At 36.9% G+C, this 22,897-nt stretch overlaps 1 protein-coding gene across 1 annotated transcript in view; it reads left to right on the top strand.

Moving 5' to 3' along the window:
• The window catches only part of NEGR1 (neuronal growth regulator 1), an 885,164-nt gene that overhangs the window by 697,891 nt on the left and 164,376 nt on the right, over nucleotides 1–22,897 (top strand). The window contains exon 6 of the mRNA XM_036351917.1: nucleotides 2,393–2,544. Coding sequence (XP_036207810.1) covers nucleotides 2,393–2,544 — 152 coding nt within the window. The remainder of the gene's footprint in view (nucleotides 1–2,392; nucleotides 2,545–22,897) is intronic.

Below are 22,897 nucleotides of genomic sequence, written 5' to 3'. Positions count from 1 at the left end.
CATAGTCTTAATATGTTATGCCCTAGTTTTTTAATTTATTTTTTATATATTTTTATATATATATATTTTTTTACTTATTTTAGAGAGAGAGGAAGGGAGAGAGAGAGAGAGAGATAGAAACATCATGAGAGAAACATTGATCAGCCGATGTTTCTGCATGCCCTTTCTGGGGACTGAGCCTGCAGCCCAGGCATGTGCCCTGACAGGGAATCAAACCAGTGACCTCTGGGTTCCTAAGTCCACGCTCAAACCCTGAACCACACCAGCCAGGCTGTTATGCCCTAATTTATTGTGTCAGAGTTTGAGATCATTAGGTTTATTGCTCAATTTAAAGATTTTCCAATATTTTTTTCAACTCAAAGCTTTATTAATCTGATTAAAGTTTGAGTTTTAGATAATTCAAATCCAGCTAGTACATGAACTATAAGGAATTCCCCAAGTAATCAAGGATGGCTGCTTATTTTAATCTGCATATAACTGCAGTGTATTTTATCTAAATTCAGATGCAAGTCACATAACATAATGCAAACAATTTCAATCTAGACTCTCAGAGGAATGCCGTTTATTAGCATCTTTAAAGTTAAAGAAATATTTAATGCTAAAACTTAAACACATTAAAAGGTAAAACTAACATGAGCCTACATAGCCCATATTGTGATCAGCACATCTTTTTTCACAATAAACAGAGGGGCTAGTTTAGGAGAAGTTATTATCTGATTGGCATCCTCCTTACAGCAGAATTCATAATGAGAGAGAGAATTTCCTGAAGGGGCACTGAAAGAAGCTTACCAGTCCCTATGGTGTCGGGACATCACCCAGACTCCATTGACTCTGAACTATTTGTTACTGAGGATACCACTATTAAGTGCAATGTAGGATTCAAATATAAAGTATGTCCATAGGGCTGTGCTTTGTGAGGAATCTGAATTTATTTGGGTTGAAAAGACCTGTGTGCATAGAAATTGCTAGAAAAAACAATTCAAGAATGTGGTTTTGCTTTATAAATGCTACAACCATTTGGTAAGATACATGCAGAGTGAAAGAGAGGAGATTCATTTAAGGTGCATCAGAGAAAGGGAGATGGGACTAGATCAGACCTCAATGAGGAGGGAAGGCTCTAGATGGCAGAGATAAAAGAAGATGATGAGCATTGAGTGTAGATTCAGGAAAAGAGTGAAGCAGGTCTGGGCATAGCAAGCAGTGAGAACAATGAAGCTATACCAGCCAGAGTGAGAGCGAGGGCATCTGCTGGTAGTCTGGAGAGAGATTAATGGGTAGTCCAGGTGGAATCTGGAAAAACTGAATCTATATTAAGGCCCAGAAAAGATAAAGGACTATTATAAGCATATTCCTAAAATGTGGCAGAGATGAGACTCAACTTTAAATACTATCCTTAGCACTATACCTCTGTCTCATTGTACATGGCAATAGTAAAATGGTATTGACCCTGGAACCACCTTATCTCAGGTGTAGGTTAAACTTTAATGGGAGTTATTCAATAATATCACCTGAAATGGTCTAGATCAGTCGTCGGCAAACCACGGCTCGTGAGCCACATGCGGCTCTTTGGCCCCTTCAGTGTGGCTCTTCCCCAAAATACTATGTGCGGGCGCGCACATACAGTGCGATTGAAACTTCGTGGCTTATGTGCAGAAGTCGGTATTTTGTGGAAGAGCCACATTGAAGGGGACAAAGAACCGCATGTGGCTTGCAAGCCACGGTTTGCCAAGCCGCAGTTTGCCGACCACTGGTCTAGACCAGCGGTTCTCAACCTGTGGGTCGCGACCCCTTTAGGGGTCAAATGACCCTTTCACAGGGGTCACCTAAGACCATCAGAAAACACATACATAATTACATATTGTTTTTGTTATTAATCACTAAGCTTTAATTATGTTCAATTTGTAACAATGAAATTGGGGGTCACCACAACATGAGGAACTGTATTAAAGGGTCGTGGCATTAGGAAGGTTGAGCACCACTGGTCTAGACATATCCCAACCAGTTTACTTAGAAACTATCAGTTTGTGCTTTTAGTGGACTATTTATTATATTTAATTTTTTCTACTCTTTCTTGACTTTAACAGATAAGATGCCATTGTTTTGGTATGTTTAATTTTCTAAAATACAAAACAATGTATAAATCAGTCATGCATATCTAAGCTCAGTTTGTTAAATAGTGCAAATAATCCCATAAGAACAGTCTACAGTTGTCATATGGCCTCTTCTGTCCAATATCTACTAATAAAAGGAAAATATAATTCAACATTATCATGCTATATACCAATGCCAGTGGTCAAAACTGTCAATGGGTTGCCATTACAATCCCATCTAAAATAAAAATGGAAATGATACTTATAATACATACTTACCTATAGTTTATTTTGTCTTCTAGGCTCTTCAATGGCCAACAAGGAATTATCATTCAAAATTTTAGCACAAGATCTATTCTCACCGTTACCAATGTGACACAGGAGCACTTCGGGAACTATACTTGTGTGGCTGCCAACAAGCTAGGCACAACCAATGCGAGCCTGCCTCTCAACCGTAAGTAACAGTATTGCCAAAATGCCCCCATGGGCCTCTTGGCTTCTATCTATCAGTAGAGATAAAACGTAAAAGAGTATGTCCATTTTAGAACTCAACTTGATGTGATACATTTCTTACACAGAGTAACTTGGCCCCAAAATAATATGGGTGCTTGAGAATTTTATAATCTCTATAGAAGTCTACATGTGCTTAGAAAAATGTCTTAGAGATGAGAAAGGGGGGGGGGGAAGCATATATAATAAGATCCACTGAAAAATGTCTCCTGACTAAAGATATTTAGTTTAGTGAGATTTTCTTTGTTTTGTCTTTTAAAATGTGTTATATTATCTTGAAACGTGGATTAATTTAGGTTGAATGTACTCTTCTTGGTTGATGTTCTTTAGATACTCATCTTGAAATAGTAAGAATTTCACATTCCATAAACACAATGAAATAGTAAGTAAATGATGACATACAAAATATTTTATCTATAAAGAGAACATTTTTATTCAAAAGTGTATTTTAGAATACAACTTAAGGTTTCACTAATATATATAATACAGTATATATCTTAGTTCCTAGAAATGAAAACAGAAGAGCCAACACAAGGATGAGTTGAGGGGTCTGCAACCTAATGTAATGTTTCCTCCTGCAATTCATTTTAGTGCTTTTTAGCAGCTGAATCAACAACAAAATGTTGTAACCCTTAGATATTCCTTATTTGGAAATGGTGTGTTTCTCAAAATGTTGAAAGGAGATGACAGAGAATTCACTGTATTTTCAGTTCCACAGTTAGCTGAATCATCCTTATCTCTTATAGTTTTACTGAAACCTGATGTATATATTTATGCTATCATCCTATAATCCTAAACTGTCTCTGAAAAATGCAAATATTTTTAGTTAATCACAGACATGATCATTTCCATTTTGGAGAAATGAGGATGGGATATATAATAGTCCTACTACTTAAAATTTACTATAATAAGAAGTTTTATGATTTGTAAACTTTGAATTACCATGATTTAAAAACCTCTGATGTTAAATAATATATATACAATATATGTGTCAGTTTGCTGTTAATAAAAAAAGTCATTTGAAAATTATTTGTTCTATATACACTTTTCAAATATTACTTCATTTGTTTTTCTAGCTTAATATTACTTAATATTATTACTTAATATTTTTATTATCTCCACTCTGAAAGAAAAGTATTGCTTGTCATGCAATAGGCATTTATACTTGCTGGAGTTCCTTCCATGACGATGCTTTATTTAGTGTAATTATGAATAATATAAAGCACTGAAAATATTATAGAGTACTGTGAATTCCAAATTAATGTAAATATTGGTATTTCTTCAATATGCTATTAATATTTATATGGTTTAAATATTCAAGAATCTGAAAGAATAACTGAATTAGAAAGGCAAAGTAAAGAAAATTTAAGACTTAATAATATGTTAGGCTTTTGCTATTTAAACTTCTAAGTCACATTCTGATATTCAAAATTGAAGCATTCATGAATGCCACAAATTAGGAACAAATGACACTTATGTAAGTGTTTATTTCACTCTGGGGACCTTAGTACAATCATCTGGAAGTGAAGCTCTGCTCAAAAGGCTTTGAAACATGGTATCTTTGGGATGGACTTCAATGATCTCACTCTCTCTTTGCCACCGGCTTCCTATTTTAGAGGTGCTATGAAGTACTAACACAATTTGTTTTACTTGTGATTAAAGACATAATATGCAATCGACATTGTCTATAATTATGAACATAGCCCTGGAAGTCTGAAAAAATATTCATATGTAATATACTTGTACAACTTCATCTAAAGATCTTATTGCATTCCTGTGTACAGTAATTATTTTTATGTATTTTCATCTCTTTACCAAATTACGTTTGTTGAGAAGACAGGGTCATATCTAATATTTTATATTTCATATAAACAATACAGTGCTTAATATTTAATAGGCAATCAGCAAATCTTTAATGAATAAATAAATTCAACATTGAGTAAGTGATTGAAAGGACAATGAATAAATTAATGAACTGGGTTTTAACTGTAGAATGTGCATTTAGCTATACAAAATCATGTCACAGCGCTTACTGTTAGCTTACTATGGACCAGATCCTACTCTAATCTCTTCATATAAACTTGTTCATTTAATTCAGATACAACCTAAAAAGATAAATTTTATAATTCCCCTCTTACAGATGAAGAAACTAAGATAAAGAGAGATTAAAAGCTTGGCCAAAGTCAAATACTTAATAAGTTAATAAATAATAAAGCCAAAGCAAAAACTTGAATCCTGACAGTCTGGCTTTGGAGCCCAAGCTTTTCACTCATACATTTCTCCATCACTATGAATGTAAAACCATCAGTGGAGTAAGAGGTAAATTGTGTCATTTACAACATACCCTTTGAAAGAACAAACATGTAACATGTTTGTTCATCTTGTAGTTTTTATCAAGTTTTCTTTAATAATTTAAAGTGCTATTCTTTAATTTATAAAAGCTATTTTTGCTCAGTGCACAAAACAGACTTCGTGGCACTAATTTCAGATTAATATGATGTTTACAGCATAGAAGTTCAGACATTTAAAAAATTCAAAGAGATAATGCAGAACTGAAACAATTGTTCTATTCAGGCTCAGACAATTCATTCTTCAAATATGCATATTGACTGTTCATAATATTCAAAACACTGTGCTAAATGCTAGATATTGGAAATAAAATATTAATAGACCTGGGATTCCATCCTCAAAGAGTTCTTAGACAATGATAGAATGGGGACAAGAACATAGAAAACTAATGCAATCTAGTCAATTGTATTGTAGTAGGGTAGAGAAGAAGCTGATAATTCAGTCTCCAGCATCATCAAAGCAATGTTCTCTAGAGCAGGTAATATCACTACATGCATTATGACTAAGATGTAGCTCAAATACCATTTTAGTCATCACTGTCTTATTTTTAGAGGCAGAACTCCACAGAATTTGTTCAACAACAATTATGAGCACAATAAGAGAATGATCAAGTCAGTCTCAATGACTCAGGGCAAGGTATAGAGGAGATGACCTTTGAATTAAGGATGTGCTTGGGTTGAGCCTGGGTGTTGGAATCGTATTGGAGAGAGAGAGAGAGAGAGAGAGAGAGAGAGAGAGAGAGAGAGAGAGATTCTCTCATATGGAACAGCTCTGACATTGCAGTATGAAATAATTTGAAGACATATGATTAGAGTAAAATGTGGAAGAAGAGATTGTTGTGAGATCAGGCTTGACAAGGTGGTGGAATTAGGACAGGAAGGAATTTGGACTTTATCCTTCTGGTTTTGGAGAGTGAAAAACGGATATAAACAGATTTTGTTTCTGAAAGATTTTCTTAGGCAATGTGGAAAGCTATAGATTTACAATAATAAAGGCAAAAGGAGATAATTGCACAAAAAGAGTAGCAGGAATGAGAGAGTTAAGAGATAATTAGGAGAGAGGAGTGAGTGAATCGAGACTAGAAAGGGAACTGTAGGACTCTAGATAAGTTCCAGACCTGGAGAGAATAGCAGGCAGTTGTAGGAACCTTGGTAACTCCCAACAGTTAGTTTGGATGGCATTAACCAGAATAGAACGCGATAGGAAAATTAGCACTTTTAGATCCAGGAAGAAGGTAGAGATTGAAAGAAGAGAAATAAGTTCAATTTTAGGCGTATCAGTTGGAAGTGATGTTCAGTAGGTAGCTGCATATGAAGTCCAGAATGGAGATGATTAGGATGTTATCACAATAGAGGTGGTAGTTTCAGTTATGAGACTACCAAGTGCCTAAAACTTGCATAGCTTTAAAACCTGCATAGCTGAGTGAAAAGATGAGCAAGGACCAACATCCAAGCAAAATCAACATCAGGAGCATGGGGGAGTGTGCAGTGGAAGAAAAGCATCCTACAGAAGCATGTGTCAGTGGAGATGCCAGAGGAGGATCAGTGCTGTGGAAGCCATGGCAGGAGGCCAGCTCAAGAGGAGGGAAGGTCAGCAGTGATGATGCTACATCAGGTCAGAGAAAGTCTGAAAAGCAGCCACTGTCTCTGACAACTGGCAGTTACTGGTGATCTTCACCAGACCAGTTTCTATAGAAAACCGGGATTTGATGTCACATTGCTATGGATTAAGTTAAATAAGTTGATGAGGAAACAGAAACACTTCAGTAAGCTTCCTCCTTCTGTAGGCTAAGCTATGAAAGGAAGAACACAGGCTGATGATTTGCCTTGATGCCTCAGCATCTGGTCTGATTTGGGTTTCTTAAGGCCCAATTGCTGTTTCTGTCAAGATGTCTCTAGCCTACAAAGATGCAAAAATGTCAATCTTTGGTGAACTATACTTGCCATGCTTCCTGCTGTTTTGCAAGCCTCCCTCATTCCAGTTTGCCTCTTTTCTCACATGCTTCTTTGGCCCCAGGTAAAGAAGAAATGCTCTGATTTAATATGATCCAATGCCTTTGCCTTCCATGGCCCACAGGCCTTAGACTGTAATTATAAGAGGGACTGCAGTTCCAAGTACAGGAGTTAGTAATTTCATCTATATAATTACTTCAGGTAGAGTATATACTTTATCAAGTAAGGGGAAAACAAACTGGATCATGAAAAAAAACTATAGGGAAGCTAGTATACAATGGATCCCTCATCTTTTAGATTGTCTATCCAGAAATTTCTGAAATATGTCTGCATTTAAAAAGTATTTGTGTGTGTGTGTGCATGTATGTGCATGTGTATGAGAGAGAGAGAAAGAGAGGATGAAAATATTCTGCAGTCACTTAACTCATCTGTAGATCAGCTTCAGGGAGCAAGTGCTTTAACAAAAGTAGCAATGATGACAGTGTGCCAATTGTTCATAGACAATATTTTTGTTAAGTAAAAATTGGGGTTCATAATTATTTGTTATGTTATTATTATTTTCAACTGTGTTTTTTGCTTCCTGAATCTGAGCAACTGAAAGGGATGATTCCTCTAAGTCTTCTCCTTAAAGAATGTGAACTACATGGTCCCATCCTGCCATCTATGGGTCCAGTTAATCAAATGTACACTATCTTTTGATCAGTAATTTAATAACCAATAAAAGTAACATCTACTAGTATAGGTAAGACATTTGATATATGCTTCATTTCCCAGTTTCACAAAAGAACATATTTTTTTATAGAACATGTATTAAAAGACTCAAAATCTAAAAGGGAAAGGAAAAAGAATTAGTTAAGAAGGAGGAGATCATAGCTACATAAACCAAGCACTTAAAATGTACATAACTTAGTTTAATACAACCTTCTCCTGAAACCTAATATAAGAAAATATTTGGGACAATTCAACTTTAATATTAGCAGAGCGTTTACAGTTCAAAATAGATAACAATAATACTAATACAGTGTGTGGATGCCACCTCCGCCCCATTTAATGTGTTCCCAAAAGTGTGGTATCAAGTCTTTTGCTGGAAGATAAGTTCTAATGCACACAGGCGCATGCGTGTGCGCACACACACACACACACACATGCACACACACATTTATTCATATAGTAAAACATTTGCCTAAGAAATATTACATATAAAACATCCAAAGGATCCACCCAAACTGTCTTTTCCTTGCCTCGGCAACCCTGTGGAGACGATTATGATGTTCCAATTTTAAATGCTTTATAGAATCAGTGCTATATAACTTTCTAGAAAATCTCCTCTCATGTTAGAAAATATTTCTAATTTTATAAACACCTCCTCTTTGATATATATATCAGTAGCTTATATCTGAAAGGAAAATGGAAGAGGCTATTGGAGAAAGTGAGAATGTGGATAGCATAACAGTTTTTCCCTGTTTAGATCTGACTGATGCAGGCAAACGTTATTTTTTGACTGATTTGTTGAACATGGAACCAGCTGTGCCCTTGTAAGTAATATTTCATCTCTCTGCTTGCTGCAAATGTCCCACATGCCACTTAGCAATTGTATGGCTCTCTGTTATTTTTGACTATTATAATGAACCTTGATTCCATGTGAAAGGTGATACCACAAATCTGAATGATTCATGTTTTAGATTGAAATTGATCTCTCGTCTTGCAACTTAAAAGAGATGGGGTTTTGGTTGAAAGAGGCAGTAATAAATTTAGAATTGATGATTGTTGAAGACAGCATGCTGTGCGAGGCAACTTGTTTTATCCTCACAGCTTCATGTTAACGTGAAGCCTTTTGCGGATGTCTTAGTAAAAAATATTTGACAAAAATCAGGTTTGCAGTTGTAGGTAGATTTTGATATATCTAAATCTGCCAATGGAAGTGCACTCTACTAAACAGAAATATGGACTGATTATTGGATGCAAGCAAATTTGCTGAAATGGACTATGAGCAAAAAAAAAAAAAAAAAAAAAAATAGAGGATTTTTTCCCTCCCAACCTTAAACCTAGAGCTGTGTTCTTGAGAAGCCAGACACAAAATGGTCTTTCAGTGCCACTCGCGAATAACCCAACAGCTTGAAACAGAATAACTGTTGGAACCTGTGCCGCCCCAGCTCGCCAAATTGCCACCAGTGAAAACCAAATATAAATACTAACAGAGATTTAGTTACCCATGTCAATTGTCATAACTTTATAGCTAGAGTAAGTCAAATATTGCCTAGTCAATCTTTTTCAAACTTTTTAAATCAATGAATTCCTTTCTTTCTCCAAGTAAAACTTAATGCAAACCTTTTTATACAACAAATATATAATTGAGGTTACTTTGGTTGATTTGGAGGTAAACCTGGAAAATCCCCTCTTTTTCCTTCAGTATCAAATGATACAGTGACCCTAGGACCTGTCAAAAAGTTGTAGTATTCCAGAAAGTTAGGTTTTAAAATTCCTGGTCTAGCTATCTCTTCGTAGGTGAGGGAACTTAGGCCCAAAGAAGGTGAATCAGAACTCAAAGCTGTACATTGTCACAGCAGACCTAGGGCTAGAATGTAACTTAGATTTTTCTACTTTCACTGTTCTTTCCACTGTACAGCCAACCACCAAAAGCGTTGGAATCAAACAGATCTGATTTGAAACCACAATCCCACATTGCATGATGTTGCCAGTTTTCTCAATCCCAATCTTTAAACTTCAGTCATCTCACCCATAAAATAAGAGGGGGAAAACTTATTTTATAGGATTTTTGTGACTATTAAATGAGGTAGGATATATAAGCTGACTGAGATAGAGTGCCTACTTCAAAGGAAGTGCTCATTAAATGTTAGTTTCCTTTCCTTTCCTCTCTGTTATGTATAATCCAAACATTGAAGGGTAAGCCAAGAGACGCCCAGATCTACACACCTCAATAACTGTGTAACTGTATCTCACTGAGCATCCCAGAACAGCACCGGTTCTTTGATTCATTTATTAATGAACTTATGTATATCACCATGATATTGTCTTTTTTTATTAGAATTATTCATTAAATCAGCCATGCACATAAGCATTCACTTGCATTGATAAAAAAAAAAGTAGTCAGGTTGATGGAGAAGGTTGTACAAGATTAATTACTCTAATAATGTGTTTCTCTCAGGTTAAAAGGCAATTTGACAGCTGTATCCTCAAGCTACTAAGACTGTACATACGTCCCCATAGCTGACAAAGGGTCAGTAAATGCCAAAGAGAGAGGGGAGCTTTGGTATTTGCTGCTGTCATTGATCAGCCTTGAAAAGTAGCAGCCGTGTGGGAATTAGGTACCAAAAAGATATAGCAAAAGCAAAAGGAGTTTCAAATTTAACCACAAAAATTTATTGGGAGCCCTAGCTTAAGAGTCAGACTATTTAAGTTCTGGCCTTTACTTGTAGAGATACTTAACTCTCTGGCCTCAGTTTCCTCATCTATAAAATGAAGTCACGAGAATAACTAATCTCCAAATTCTCTTTCAGCTCTAGTGCTTTAAGTTCTAAGAAATCTATATATGTTTCAAAATAGTATTTATTGATTGTTATTCAAAACAGTTATATTTACTCCTTAGCAAAGTAGAAATGCTGCCAATATTTTTCCCTTCTGTACATTTTTGTTGTTGAACTCGAAATTATTTTTTATTGACAGAAAGAATTGTATTTTTATGTGTTTTGCTCTGTGGTGAGTTTCCATGAAGTTTAGCTCAATAGCACCGCTGGCCTAATCATGTCATCTCTGCAAAGATTTTTACTCTTCAGGGAAATTTCCTTCATGTTCACAGTTTCAATTCTGTAGCCCAAAAACCTATGAAAAAGCACTAGAATAGACCTTTGTGCTTGCTGTTTTATTTCACAAAGCTCTAACCCTATAACAAACTGGGTCCAAACATGACCCTATAAAATGAGAGTCGTGCTTATTAAGACATTGAAAGAATAAAAATATGCCAATATTTCTAGAAAAAAAATTACCATCCTCTACTTTAATAGTGCCTTTCTCAGCCTTTACTTTGACAGAGCATATTAGAGGTCCTATGAGAGATTCCCTTCCATTATTTCTAAGAAGTCTCTTGAATATTTACCCATCATGCACTGCTTTCTCTGCAGCTGTGACTAGATTTGAAGTTTGATCTAATAGTTTGATCAGATGATAAGGGCTCATCTACTCTCCCACCTCCACTTCTGTGCTGTGATTCTTTTTCTAAGAAAATGGAAATGCAGCCCCTATTATAAAATTCAAGAATATGTGTGAATATGCTGATTATTACAAGTACTAAGTGGCATTATTATAAAACTTCCCATTTCTCCTTGGGCAATGTAAAGCATAATTAATAGAGAACATCACCAAAAGAAAAAAAAATAAAGTGAAATTGGCTTTTTTTTTTCCCTGTGTTGATATTTCAGATTTAAGAAAAATAATAGAAAGAATTAATTGTGAAAGCAATGATATTTTTGGGGGCCATGCTTTCTCTAAAATGCTGTAAATTCCATTTTAGTAGCCATAAAGCTGCTGGGGAAGGGGCTGAAAATGCCATGTCCTTGTTGAATGTGTCCATTCAGCATGGATTCGATTTCCTTACTTATAAAATATAATTCATTGGAGAGTTCTCTCCAGAGATGCAAATTAGATATCCGCCCAATGTATACTTAAGTAAGATTTGAATAAGTCAAGCAAGATGTGCTTGCATAGAAATGCTATTTCACCTATGGCATGGCCAGACATGTTTAGTAGGTTGGATGTTTCTAATTCTGTCCTTTTTTAACAAGCTTTCTCTCCAAGAAGCTTTAAGGAAAAGAGGTAACTTAAGCTACTCAGCTCTAAAATGTGTTACTAGACAGTCACATGCTCTTCTGTTTACTTTCTTTAATTTTTTAATCAGTCCAATTAGTGCACATGTGGAGCAGCCTAATTAGTGAGGCTGATCATCTTTCTTGTCAAAGAACCATTAGAGTACTACTCTGTCCAATTATAAGGAATCACTGGGTTTCTAAAGGACTTCATGACTCAAGATATAACAATATATTTTCCTGAAACTGGCGGGATGATAGCCTATGTTTTAAGAACTAGTGGTTGAACCTGTAGGGAAATTTATATTTTCTCCAAAAATAAATCATAACATCTTGGGAGACCTGTAGTTTGTGGTATAATAATATGCTTACCCAAATGTAGATAATATCTATAATCAAACTATTTAACTGAGTAAATACATTTTAAGAAGACTTGCATAAGCTTTGGTTGCACAACCCTGCAGGCTTGACTCTGCTGGAAAAAGATAAATTGAAAGGGTTTATTTCTCTCAAGCTAGCATACTGCTTGTTGGAGTCCATGTTTGACATCCTTTGTTACACCCATTTCGCTTCATACTTCAGAACCACCTGTATTTCCCCAATATCCCTCCTGCCAGCAGCACCTGAAAGCATGGGTCTTATATGCCAAAATATCCTTAGACTGACACATATTGCTATCATAATCATCTCCCATCTATGATTTACCTTTCTTTTCCTTGTTAGCATACTCCCTGATTCCTTTGCCTCTCTTATGCTTGTCATCATTATATTTTTTTTCAAAAGACTAAAACCACCACTGACTCACATACTATTAGAGACAGACTCTCGTCTGCTATTTATATTCTGCTTTCTGAATTATGTCCTCTGTTTTTCTTTCTTTCTCTCATTTTTGCTCAACTCCAGGACTTAACCATTACCAAAACATAGGTAGATGATTATCTAACCAGGAGTGTGGATTGGTATAGAACTAAGCAGTTTCTAAATAGGCAAGCTCAACATTGCTTTTGAAAGCTTCATCACTGAAAGTGTAATCAAACTTAGCTTACCCCAAATTGATTTAAGTTTCAGCCCAAGGGCCAACCTTTGACCAGGGCAGCGTTCACACTTGCATTGATTCTGCTGCAATTGAATTACTCAGGCAATTCTGTGCACTTTCAGCTTTAGCCCTGGAGTGCAAATGGCCAATTTGGGAAGCAACTTGGTTGTGCTTGAAATTTGCAGGAAGATTGTCTCATATGTTCCTCGGGAAAAATCAGGCTTACTTTTAAAAATATTCTCTTAGTCAGAGAATTGGCTGCCCAAATGATATTTTGCTTATTTTTATGTTTGTTTGGATTTGAGAAAACTTTGCTTCTCCCAAAGAATCTCTCCAGACTTTGAAAATATGAGTTTTAATCCTTCGATACATGTACTAAAATTTAGGGCAAATGAAAATTAATGAGGGGGAAATAAGGCAATGTGATAGTGTGCTATTAGATATAGAAAATGTCAGAAATATATTGAAATTTATAGTTCTAGAAGCAGAAGTTGAAAAAAGAATATGTTTACTGTAATGGAAGCAAAAGAACCTTTCATAGTCTCTATGACATTGCATTCTATGACACCTCCCTCTCTTTCTTCCAAATTATTTTATTAAGATTGGCACAAAATAACATTACAAACACTCTTCTAGGGCATAACAGGCTTTCATTATAAATGTCTATTTTTTATGTTTACCCCTTGTATTGCATATTAATTGTACAGTATCTAACCTTCTCACAAAACTACTTTTATTTTCACACAGACCTTACTATCTCTATATACCTATTTTATATATTTATAATTTAGATTAATTATAAGATTATATAATTATAAGGGAGTTTTGAGTTATTACATCTCTTTCTACTTTGCTCACCTAGAGGTGGAAATAGCGTATATTAAACAGGATATAGGTAAAGCACCTGGCACCTCGTAGGGATTCATTAGTTGTCTTTCCTCTCTCTCCTCCATAGCTTCAGTCACCCTTTTTATAGCTATACTCTCTTTAACTTTATTGTAAGGTAGGGATGATTTGACTCAATCTCTTCAAACTCATATAATATCCCCAGTACAATTGAGATTTCATTCTGTCTTTATGATAAACTCACGCATACCTAAGTGCCCACACATGCAGAAAACATTCCTTGTTGACATTTGCTGCAACACAAAACATCATCCTCTTAAAATGGACTCTATCACTATGCCTCATTCCCACTCCATGTCAATTTTTAAGCAACATTCAAAATTCAAGTTTTAAAGCCTTGAAGGATGCTTTCTTATAATATTTTAATCCTATGAAAACAGAAAGACAAATATATCACCTAGTCATTAAAAGTGTTCAAAGTCTTATATTAACCTCACAATCTATTTCAGATTCAATGTTATCTCTCCTCTAATCTGTCCAGTGTCTGAGGAGGAGGAATACAGATTCATTAGGTTGTTTTAATACTCTCAACATTAAAGATAAAAAAGAAAGAGCGAAAGAAAAAAAAGTTGCCTTTTATATAGGTGGGATCAGTGTGTGTGTTTTATATGACTCCCCCAAAATGTTTAAGTTAGTTATTTCATTTTCACATTCTTTTTGTTTAAAATAAGAAAACCATATTTTATAGGCTGCATACCTTGAGACATATGTCATCATTTTAAAACTTATATGAGGCCACCACATATACCTGAGTAGACCTCAGGATACTGCTTTATTAATTATATATCCCTACCTTACAATAAAGTTCAAGAGAGTATAGCTATAAAAAGGGTGACTGAAGCTATGGAGGAGAGAGAGGAAAGACAACTAATGAATTCCTACGAGGTGCCAGGTGCTTTACCTATATCCTGTTTAATTAATAATAAATATATGAGGCCACCACATATACCTGAGTAGACCTCAGGATACTGCTTTATTAATTATAAGAGAGTGACTTAAATTATAATACTCATATTATCATGACCAGATCACTCTGTTCCTAAAATGAAGCTACATGAGAAGCCATGTCATAATCAGAAGTCATTTTATTAATTCATCATCAGAAATCACTGGGTGAAAACAGAAAATACATGAAGTCTGTAGGATCGGCTCACTCTCTGTTGCTGAACCCACGTGGGACACCAAATCATAGTCAGCAGGTTGCTTGGTGAGCCTGGAATCAGAACAAGGAGAGATAAATAAATCAAATATTTAATGGCATCAGGGTCAAATCAGTATCGCTTCATTCTTCTAAAAAAATGGCAGCTTTACTAATGGGACAAAATATGCATAAAGTTCAGTAATCATGGCTCTCTTTTCTCTGTGAGGTGCATGCATCACATCTATCTCTGAATTTCTCCTCTTTCCAGATGGGCCTCTGTGACTTTCCTTTATCTGTGCATGCAGCTGACCAGACCCTCGATCTCTGTTTTATCCCCTTAGGAGTAACATACTCTTTGTTTAGAGGTATTAATATAGTCCATCAGGTTTCTGTTGAGTTCTATTTGCTGTATAATCTTTTTTTGTCTTTAAGAGGTAATTTTGCATATATCTGTTCCAATCTGTTGCTTTCATCATTTAACTTTCAGAGGGCAAACTCATTTTCATCATTTTCAATTCTGCAGGTGAGGTGGGGCATAGTCCATCCAAAAGCATTCAATCAAGGACCAGACAGTCATCTCATTGTTTATTTATTCAACTGATTATTTGTATTCTCTATAAAAAATTTTAAAAATACACTAAAATTAAAAAATTAAAATGAGTTTTTTATTTTCCTTGAAATGCTTTTAGGAAAGTTGCCTTTGAAGGCCACGATTATGAATTACACTATCACTGTCCAAACCACATCAAATATTGTATATTATTCCTATTAATTTCTATGACTAATCCAGTCAGGACCTGTATATACTTAGAAAATGTATCTAAGATTTAATATTATGAAAAGTCTTTAATTTTATACATACCACAACACACACATACATAAATAAATATATATCTACTCTAGCCAAACTACCTTTACACATAGGTAAGCCATGTTCCACTGGAAATTATTGGTTCATTAGCCCAGTATTTGAAAGTTGGAATATCTTTTCTCTACAGAAACACGCATTTATTCATCTTTTCATTGCTAAATATGAACTCTGTGCTAGGACCCATATCCAGTGATGCAATGGAATAAGGCAGACAAGGACCCGATCCTCAAGAAATGTATAATCCGTGGAAGATGTAGATGTGTTATCAGACCAATGTAACACTCAAGGATCAGACATCACTTTCTAAAGAAACTGGTATCTAGTCATAGATTTTAAGATTGAGTGAATGTTAGCCAGGCAAAAAGGAGAGGCTAGAGGGCTTCAGGGAGAGGAAGCAGTATGTTTAAATCCCCAAAGCAAAAGAAACTTTCCTAGGTTCACAAAAGTCTGTTTAGTCCAAAATATACTTAAAGTGAGATCACAAATTGATTGAGATAAGGGGAATGAAAAAGATCTAGTTGTTAAATCTCAGGTGTAAAGGCTATAAGAGTCCTAAAAAGGTCATCTTATCTAAGCTTAATATTTGAGGTGGGAAGACTGCAGCCCAATAACTAGTCCAACGTACCCCTGAGAGTTAGTGGCAGAGCCCAGACCAGAAGCCTCGTCACCAGATTCTTCCTACAAACACAGCCTCAAGGGTAGAATTACTGATGCAATGGAATATGCCTGCAATTGCAGGCAGAGTTCCAATTTAAGATAACATCCATTCCTAGTGTTATAAGTTAGACTCAGAGACTTTAACGAATATGTTCTTATATGAACACATATGTGTTTATACTCTATATCTTTATGTATATCATTTAGGATTAATTTTCATTGCTGGTAAAAAATGACACTGATAAATAGTGTCTTTAAAAATTTGTGGGTTTGTTTTCCTTGTGCAACTAACTACAAGTCTAGAGATAGGAAAACTGGCCGTCATGTTGGCACCACAGTGTTAACAGGATCATGAAATCTATTCCTTCAATCTCTCTTAGCATGTTCTTATTGTCTCATTGATACAAGATAGCAGACAGCTCTCCAACATCACAACCATGCCCCAAGTAAGAAGGGAGGGCCATAGGCTGACTGAATCTGCTATCTTTTTAGGAGCTTTCCCAATTTGCCTGAACTGTGTCACATGGCCACTCTATTTGTAAGGAAAGCTAGAAAGTATAGTTTTTCAGTTGGGTCCATTGCTGTTCCCACAGAAAGAGCGCTTAAAGCCTAAATCAGAAATCTGGCCAGGGACTCAGAAGAGGTTGCTTCTTTTCCTAGGTTAGCCATTTCCTTGGTCTTTGAGCGATCACTCCATGTCTGCGAAATCTGTTGCCCTTGTTTTTGGAAATGGAGTGGGATTAAATAAATAGGTTGATTTTTGGAAATGTTAATAACCTAACTAAGTCCCTCTGATCTTCATTGTAGCTAAGCATTTTACCCAGAGGTTGGTCAGGTGCAAACAAAATATGGAAAGTAGACTCAGGCCCTTAGATGGATATTTTGCTCTCTCCTGTAACGCTTACACCTCTACCCAGGAGAGACAGTGAGGCATAGTTCAAGGGACACAGGGTCGGATAAAAGCAGATTGGTCTGGCAAGCTTGCTGGTTTACACAATACATCTCACAGCTCTGGGTGTCATTGGCTAGTGAACAGATAGCTACAGAGGCCTTAAAGAAATATTTTAACCTTTTGAATTGCTATCAGGAAGATGTGGAGTGTGAATATCCCAATGTCCAAGTTCCTTTCCCTCCATTCCGTGGTTCTATCCTCTTAATCGTAATCTATCTGAGTCTCATTTTTAATAGAGACCATTGTTTGTTTCTAGATCGAGCTCTCTTTATAACCCTCTTCGGTGGCATAGAAAGGTAAACCTATATTTTATTTCTTATGCGTGTGTTTAGTAATACAAACTCCCTCAGTCAAATCTCAAACTATTTATATTCTTAGCACACAACAATTCATACCCATATTAAACAAACCCAGTGTTCTTAAACCAGAGGCAGTGACATCATGTGACTTCAAATATGGGAAGGAGAGGCCTTCAGCAAAGGAGTTCTTATTCACTATAAGGAATCTCTGGAGGTTTCCTTTACCCCCAGGCTCCTCTAGGGACACTTCCTTTGCCAGTCATCTCCCGGAACTAAAAATTGCTTTAAAAATGATATTAGCACCCTAGCTGGTTTGGCTCAGAAGATAGAGCATTGGCCTGCGGAATAAAAGGTCCCAGGTTTGATTCTAGTCAAGGGCACATGCCCAGGTTTGGGCTCAATCCCCTGTAAGGTGTGTGCAGGAGGCAGCTGATCAATGATTCTCTCTTATCATTGATGTTTCTATCTCTCTCTCCCTCTCCCTTCCTCTCTGAAATCAATAAAATATATTTAATTTTTTAAAAAGATGATATTAGCAAACCAATGTAAAATGGCCATCCTATTTCAACTGTTCATTGATTACTCCTCTAGGGGTTCCTTTGAGGATATAACAAACCAGAAGGCAAGGTGCCATTTCTATTCATTTATGAGTGTCTAGCACAATGATATGTGCAGTCAGACATTTATTACCTAGAGTTGTTTCCATAACAATGATTCCAACCTCAAGTGGGTTAAAACACTTATGTGTTTGCAAGCCTAATGGACACTTTCAGTAGTTGTGATTAAGAATAAGGAATGGAAGAGATTAGAGAGGTCACAAATGCTTTGATGGACTGTTAGAGTTTTAAACTCTAATGAGCAAGTTGCAACTGAGCTAAATAAAGCGTATTTAAACCCAGAAATCATCATTGTTCTAATATAAGAGAGAAAGGCTGATCCTCAGAGTTAATTTGGAAATTTTGTCTTCCCCACTCCATGCTTATACTGGGCATGGTATGAAAATTAGCTGTGATGTAGACAAGGCATATTTGTTTGTGCCAGTTTTACACTACTGACTCTTAAAAAAGGCATTTTCCAAAAAATGTACTTGAAAGATATCAGCTTTCTGTATAATCATCTCATATTTCAGATTTTAAAAGTTTGTTTTTGTTACTATTAGTTTTGCACATTTTTGCCAATTATTTGGTTTGACCTGGGTCATGGCAAAACCAATTTGGTCAATCATACAGAAAACTACTATTTATTTGTTAAAATGGTAAGTTCATGATGCTGACTCAGATTATGATTAACAATAGATGATTTTGTGCCTCAGTAAATAGTCCTATATTGATTAAATAATGTGAGGACATCTTTCCTACACATGCTTTGAGAGGCAACTGAACATGTGTGGCTCCTGCATCTTAATTTTCAGAAATCTTTAGATATGTCTGCCCCCAAAAATATTCATGACTAAGAAGGAAGTAATAATAAAATGTTATTTTTTTACTAAAATGTGTCTCACTTTCTAATATGAATTTTCTCACATGGTATATGAGCTCTTCACTCATTAATGTATTGATTAGCTTTCTGGAAACGTTTTACTTCTTGAAACATCATCAGTTTAATTTCACAATGAGCTAACTTACCTACTTACCTAGTATCAAAGATATATACCAGTAAACAGTCTTCTTCCATGAATGTAAAACAAACCATCCAACCAGCAAAAACCACACAAACACAACAACAAAAAACAATTACAAAAGCTTTAGACTATTAGCTACAAACAAAATATTTTATTAACTCTCTAGCCTTTCAATTTGGTTAAAGCTTACAAACATTTCAGCTACTTTTCTCTTGGGGAATATGATAATTTTTTCTATTAAGAAAAACTTATATATATTCAGACCCCAATGAACTATATACTAGTAGTATTAGCAGGGAAGGCACATATAAAGTTCTGTGAGAGTGTCAGTGGCATTGGAGTACAAATGTAACTATGTGCCACTTGTCAAATAAAAGACCATAAGTGGCATATATATGTATTAGAAGCCCGGTGCATAAAATTTGTGCATGAAGGGGGGGTTCCCTCAGCTCAGACTGCACCCTCTCCAATTGGGGACCTTTTGGGGGCAGTCGGACATCCCTCTTGCAATCTGGGACTGCTGGCTCCTAATCACTCACCTGCCTGCCTGCCTGATCGCCCCTAACTGCCTCTGCCTGCCTGCCTAATTGCCTCTAACTGCCCTCCCCTCCTGGCCTGATCTCGTCCCCATCTGCTCTACCCTGATGGCCTGATCTCTACCCCAACTGCCCTCCCATGTCAGCCTGGTTGCCCCCAAATGCCCTCCCCTGCTGGCCTGATCTCACCCCAAACTGCCCTCCCCTGCCAGCCTGATTTTGCTCCCAACTGCCCGCCTCTGCCGGCCAATTTGGTTCTGATTGGTCAGTTTCTATGCCAGTCAGCGTCAAAAGCTCCACCTCCTAGGCAGCCATTGGTTTCTCACACTTCATCCAGATTTGGTTCTGATTGGTAGGTTTCTATGCCAGTCAGTGTCTCTGGGCCTATCAATGGGGCCTGATCAGAAAGGTGGGGCTGATCAGCAGCCCAGGTAGAGGCCTGGAGAGAAATGAAGGCCAGCTGCTGGCCAGACTGGGAGAGAGAGAGGCAAGTGCTGACCAAAAGCTGCCACAGAGGCAACAGATCAGTCCCTGCTTCTCTCTTCAGGCCTCTCTCTGGCCCTGATTCACAGCCCCCTCAGCAGTCAGTGCTGGGGCACCCGCCTGTAGTGAAAACAGTCAGCTCTGGGTTGCCACGGCAAACCACCGCTGACTGCAGGACTGACTTCTGGTTGGTCGAGCCTCAGTCCTTACTGGTCATTATGACCCAGGGTTTTTATATATTCCAAGTCTATAATAATAACAAATACAAATTAAAAACAACTTCTTCTTGCTATAAAAGACATAAAAATTACTAAGCTATTCTCTCCCAGAATCCTTTTATGGGCTTCCCTTGAAAAACTCCTGTGTGTGTCAAAAGATTGTGAAAAACAGCAGTAGATAACATTGCCAGAATTACATTTAAAAATCCTTTATCTGGTCCTTCAAATTATCTTGCATCAACACTTATTTTTTCTGGTTTTCAGGAAACTGAGTCATCAAGAAATTAAGTAGTCCAAAATCACATATGTAAGGGTATTGTTTTGTTATTCATTAAGCCACAGTATGTCTTTTGATTAGATCATTTCACCATTTGCATTTAAAGTAATTATTGCTAGGTAAATATGTATTGCCATTTTGTTATTTCTATTTTTATCTTTTTTTTCTCTTCTTCTTAAAAGAGACCCTTAACATTTCTTATTATACTGATTTGGTGGTGGTGATAAACTCCTTTAATTTTTTCTTGTATGGGAAGCACTTTGTCTGTTTTTCCATTCTAAATGACAGCTTTGCTTGATAAAGTGAGTAATCTTGGTTGTAGGTCCTTGCTTTTCATACTTTGAATATTTCGTGCCAAACCCTTCTGGCCTGAAGTGTTTCTGTTGAAAAATCAGCTGGTAGTGTTATGGGAGCTACCTAAATACTTTTCTCTTATTGCTTTTAAGGTTTTCTGTTTGACTTTAACTTTTGGCATTTTAATTATGATGTGTCTTGGTGTTGGCCTCTGGATTCATTTTGTTTGGACCCTCTGTGCTTCCTGGCCTTGTATGTTTTCTTTCCTTCACCCATGTTAGGCAAGTTTAATGTTTTTATTTTTTCAAATAGGTTTAAATATCTTGCTCTTTCTCCTCTCCTCCCAGCAACCCTATGATGAGAATGTTTATATGCTTGAAGTTGCCCCAGAGGCTCCTTATACTACCCTCATTTTTGTATTTTTTTTTCTTTTTGCTATTCTGATTGGGTGTTTTCTGGTTCCTTATCTTCAAAATCACTGATTTGATCCTCTGCTTTTCTACTATACTGTTGATTCCCTGTAAAGTATCCTTCATTTCAGTTAGTGTTTCCTTCCTTTCCACTAGTGTTTTTTTTGTTTGTTTGTTTTTTCTATTTCCATTTTTATGTTTCCTATCTCTTTGTTGAAGTTCTCACTAAGTTCCTCTATTCTTCTTTTAGGTCCAATGAGCATTCTTATAACCAGTGTTTTAAACTCCGCATCTGGTAGATTGCATGTCTCTGTATTATTTAGTTCTTTTATTGGAGTTTTGTTCTGTTATTTCATTTGAGACCTGTTTCTTTGTCTCCTCATTTTGGCAGCTATCTATGTTTGTTTCTATGTATTAAGTAGAGCTGTTATGTCTCATGGTCTTGGTAGAATGGTCTTATATAGTAGGTGCCCTCTAGGGCCCAATGGTGCAGCTTCCCAAGTCACCTGAGTTGGGTGCTCCAGGGAGCACCATTCCCTGTGGGTTGTGTACACTTTCCTGTTGTAGTTGGGCCTTGATTGAGACTTGACCTCACCCCAGGCCAATCGGCTATGAGAACTGGCTGTGACCATCATGAAGGACCCTACTGTTCAGGGGCCAACCCCACAGAGCAGAATTCACTTTGGTGGGGCTCAAGTACTTGCTGAGTTTATCCTCAATGTGTCACTCATGGAGGTGAATGGGTAGTGCTTCAGTATAGTCTAAAGCTTTCCACTCAGCACACTGGCTCTGGGGCTTTCTAGGAGGTGCCACCTGTGACTGCCCAAGTAAGCCTGCTATCAGCTACAAAGAGATTGGCAGATGGCTGCTACTTCTGCTGGGCTTGGAGGTACCCAGTAGAAGCCAAGCTGTGAACCAAGGCTGGCTGCTGCTAATGCCAGGTCTTGGGCCACTTAGCCAGAGGTATGGGATACACAGAAGCCAGATGCTGCTTGTTAGAGAGATTATAGGAAAGTCTGCAACATGAGACAGGACAGGCCATTTATACATAGAAAACACTGGAAAGGGCTTGGGTGGGACAACAAATTGGGTATAACAGTTTCCTAGGGAATCACCAAGGCGGGGTGAACAGTATTAGCCAAGGTTGATGGAGACTTAGATTCATCAGCTGGCTCTGTGGGGAAATGGCTCATCAAAGAAACAATGGCCTCTGCCAGCACTTCTGTCTGGAAGAAAGATGTACCATCCAGCTCTCACCCTGATGCCAAAAAATTCAGCTCCTTCCCATATCTCCCTGGTGTCTTTCTGGCTGCTGTCCCAGTGCTGAGGCTCAGAGCAAGAGAGTCAATATCTGTATACAGGCCCTTTAAAAGGAACTCCCTGGGACTCCAGGAGCTTCTGCCTGATTTTTACAGCCAGAAGTTATGGGGACTTTTATTCCTGGCACTGAACCCAGGGCAGGGCTTGGTGTGGGG

The sequence above is a fragment of the Myotis myotis genome, unplaced genomic scaffold (genome assembly GCF_014108235.1).
Source record: "Myotis myotis isolate mMyoMyo1 unplaced genomic scaffold, mMyoMyo1.p scaffold_m19_p_2, whole genome shotgun sequence".
NCBI classification, from domain to species: Eukaryota; Metazoa; Chordata; class Mammalia; order Chiroptera; family Vespertilionidae; genus Myotis; species Myotis myotis.
Note: the sequence above shows the minus strand (reverse complement) of the source record. Positions and strands in the feature narration are given on the sequence as shown.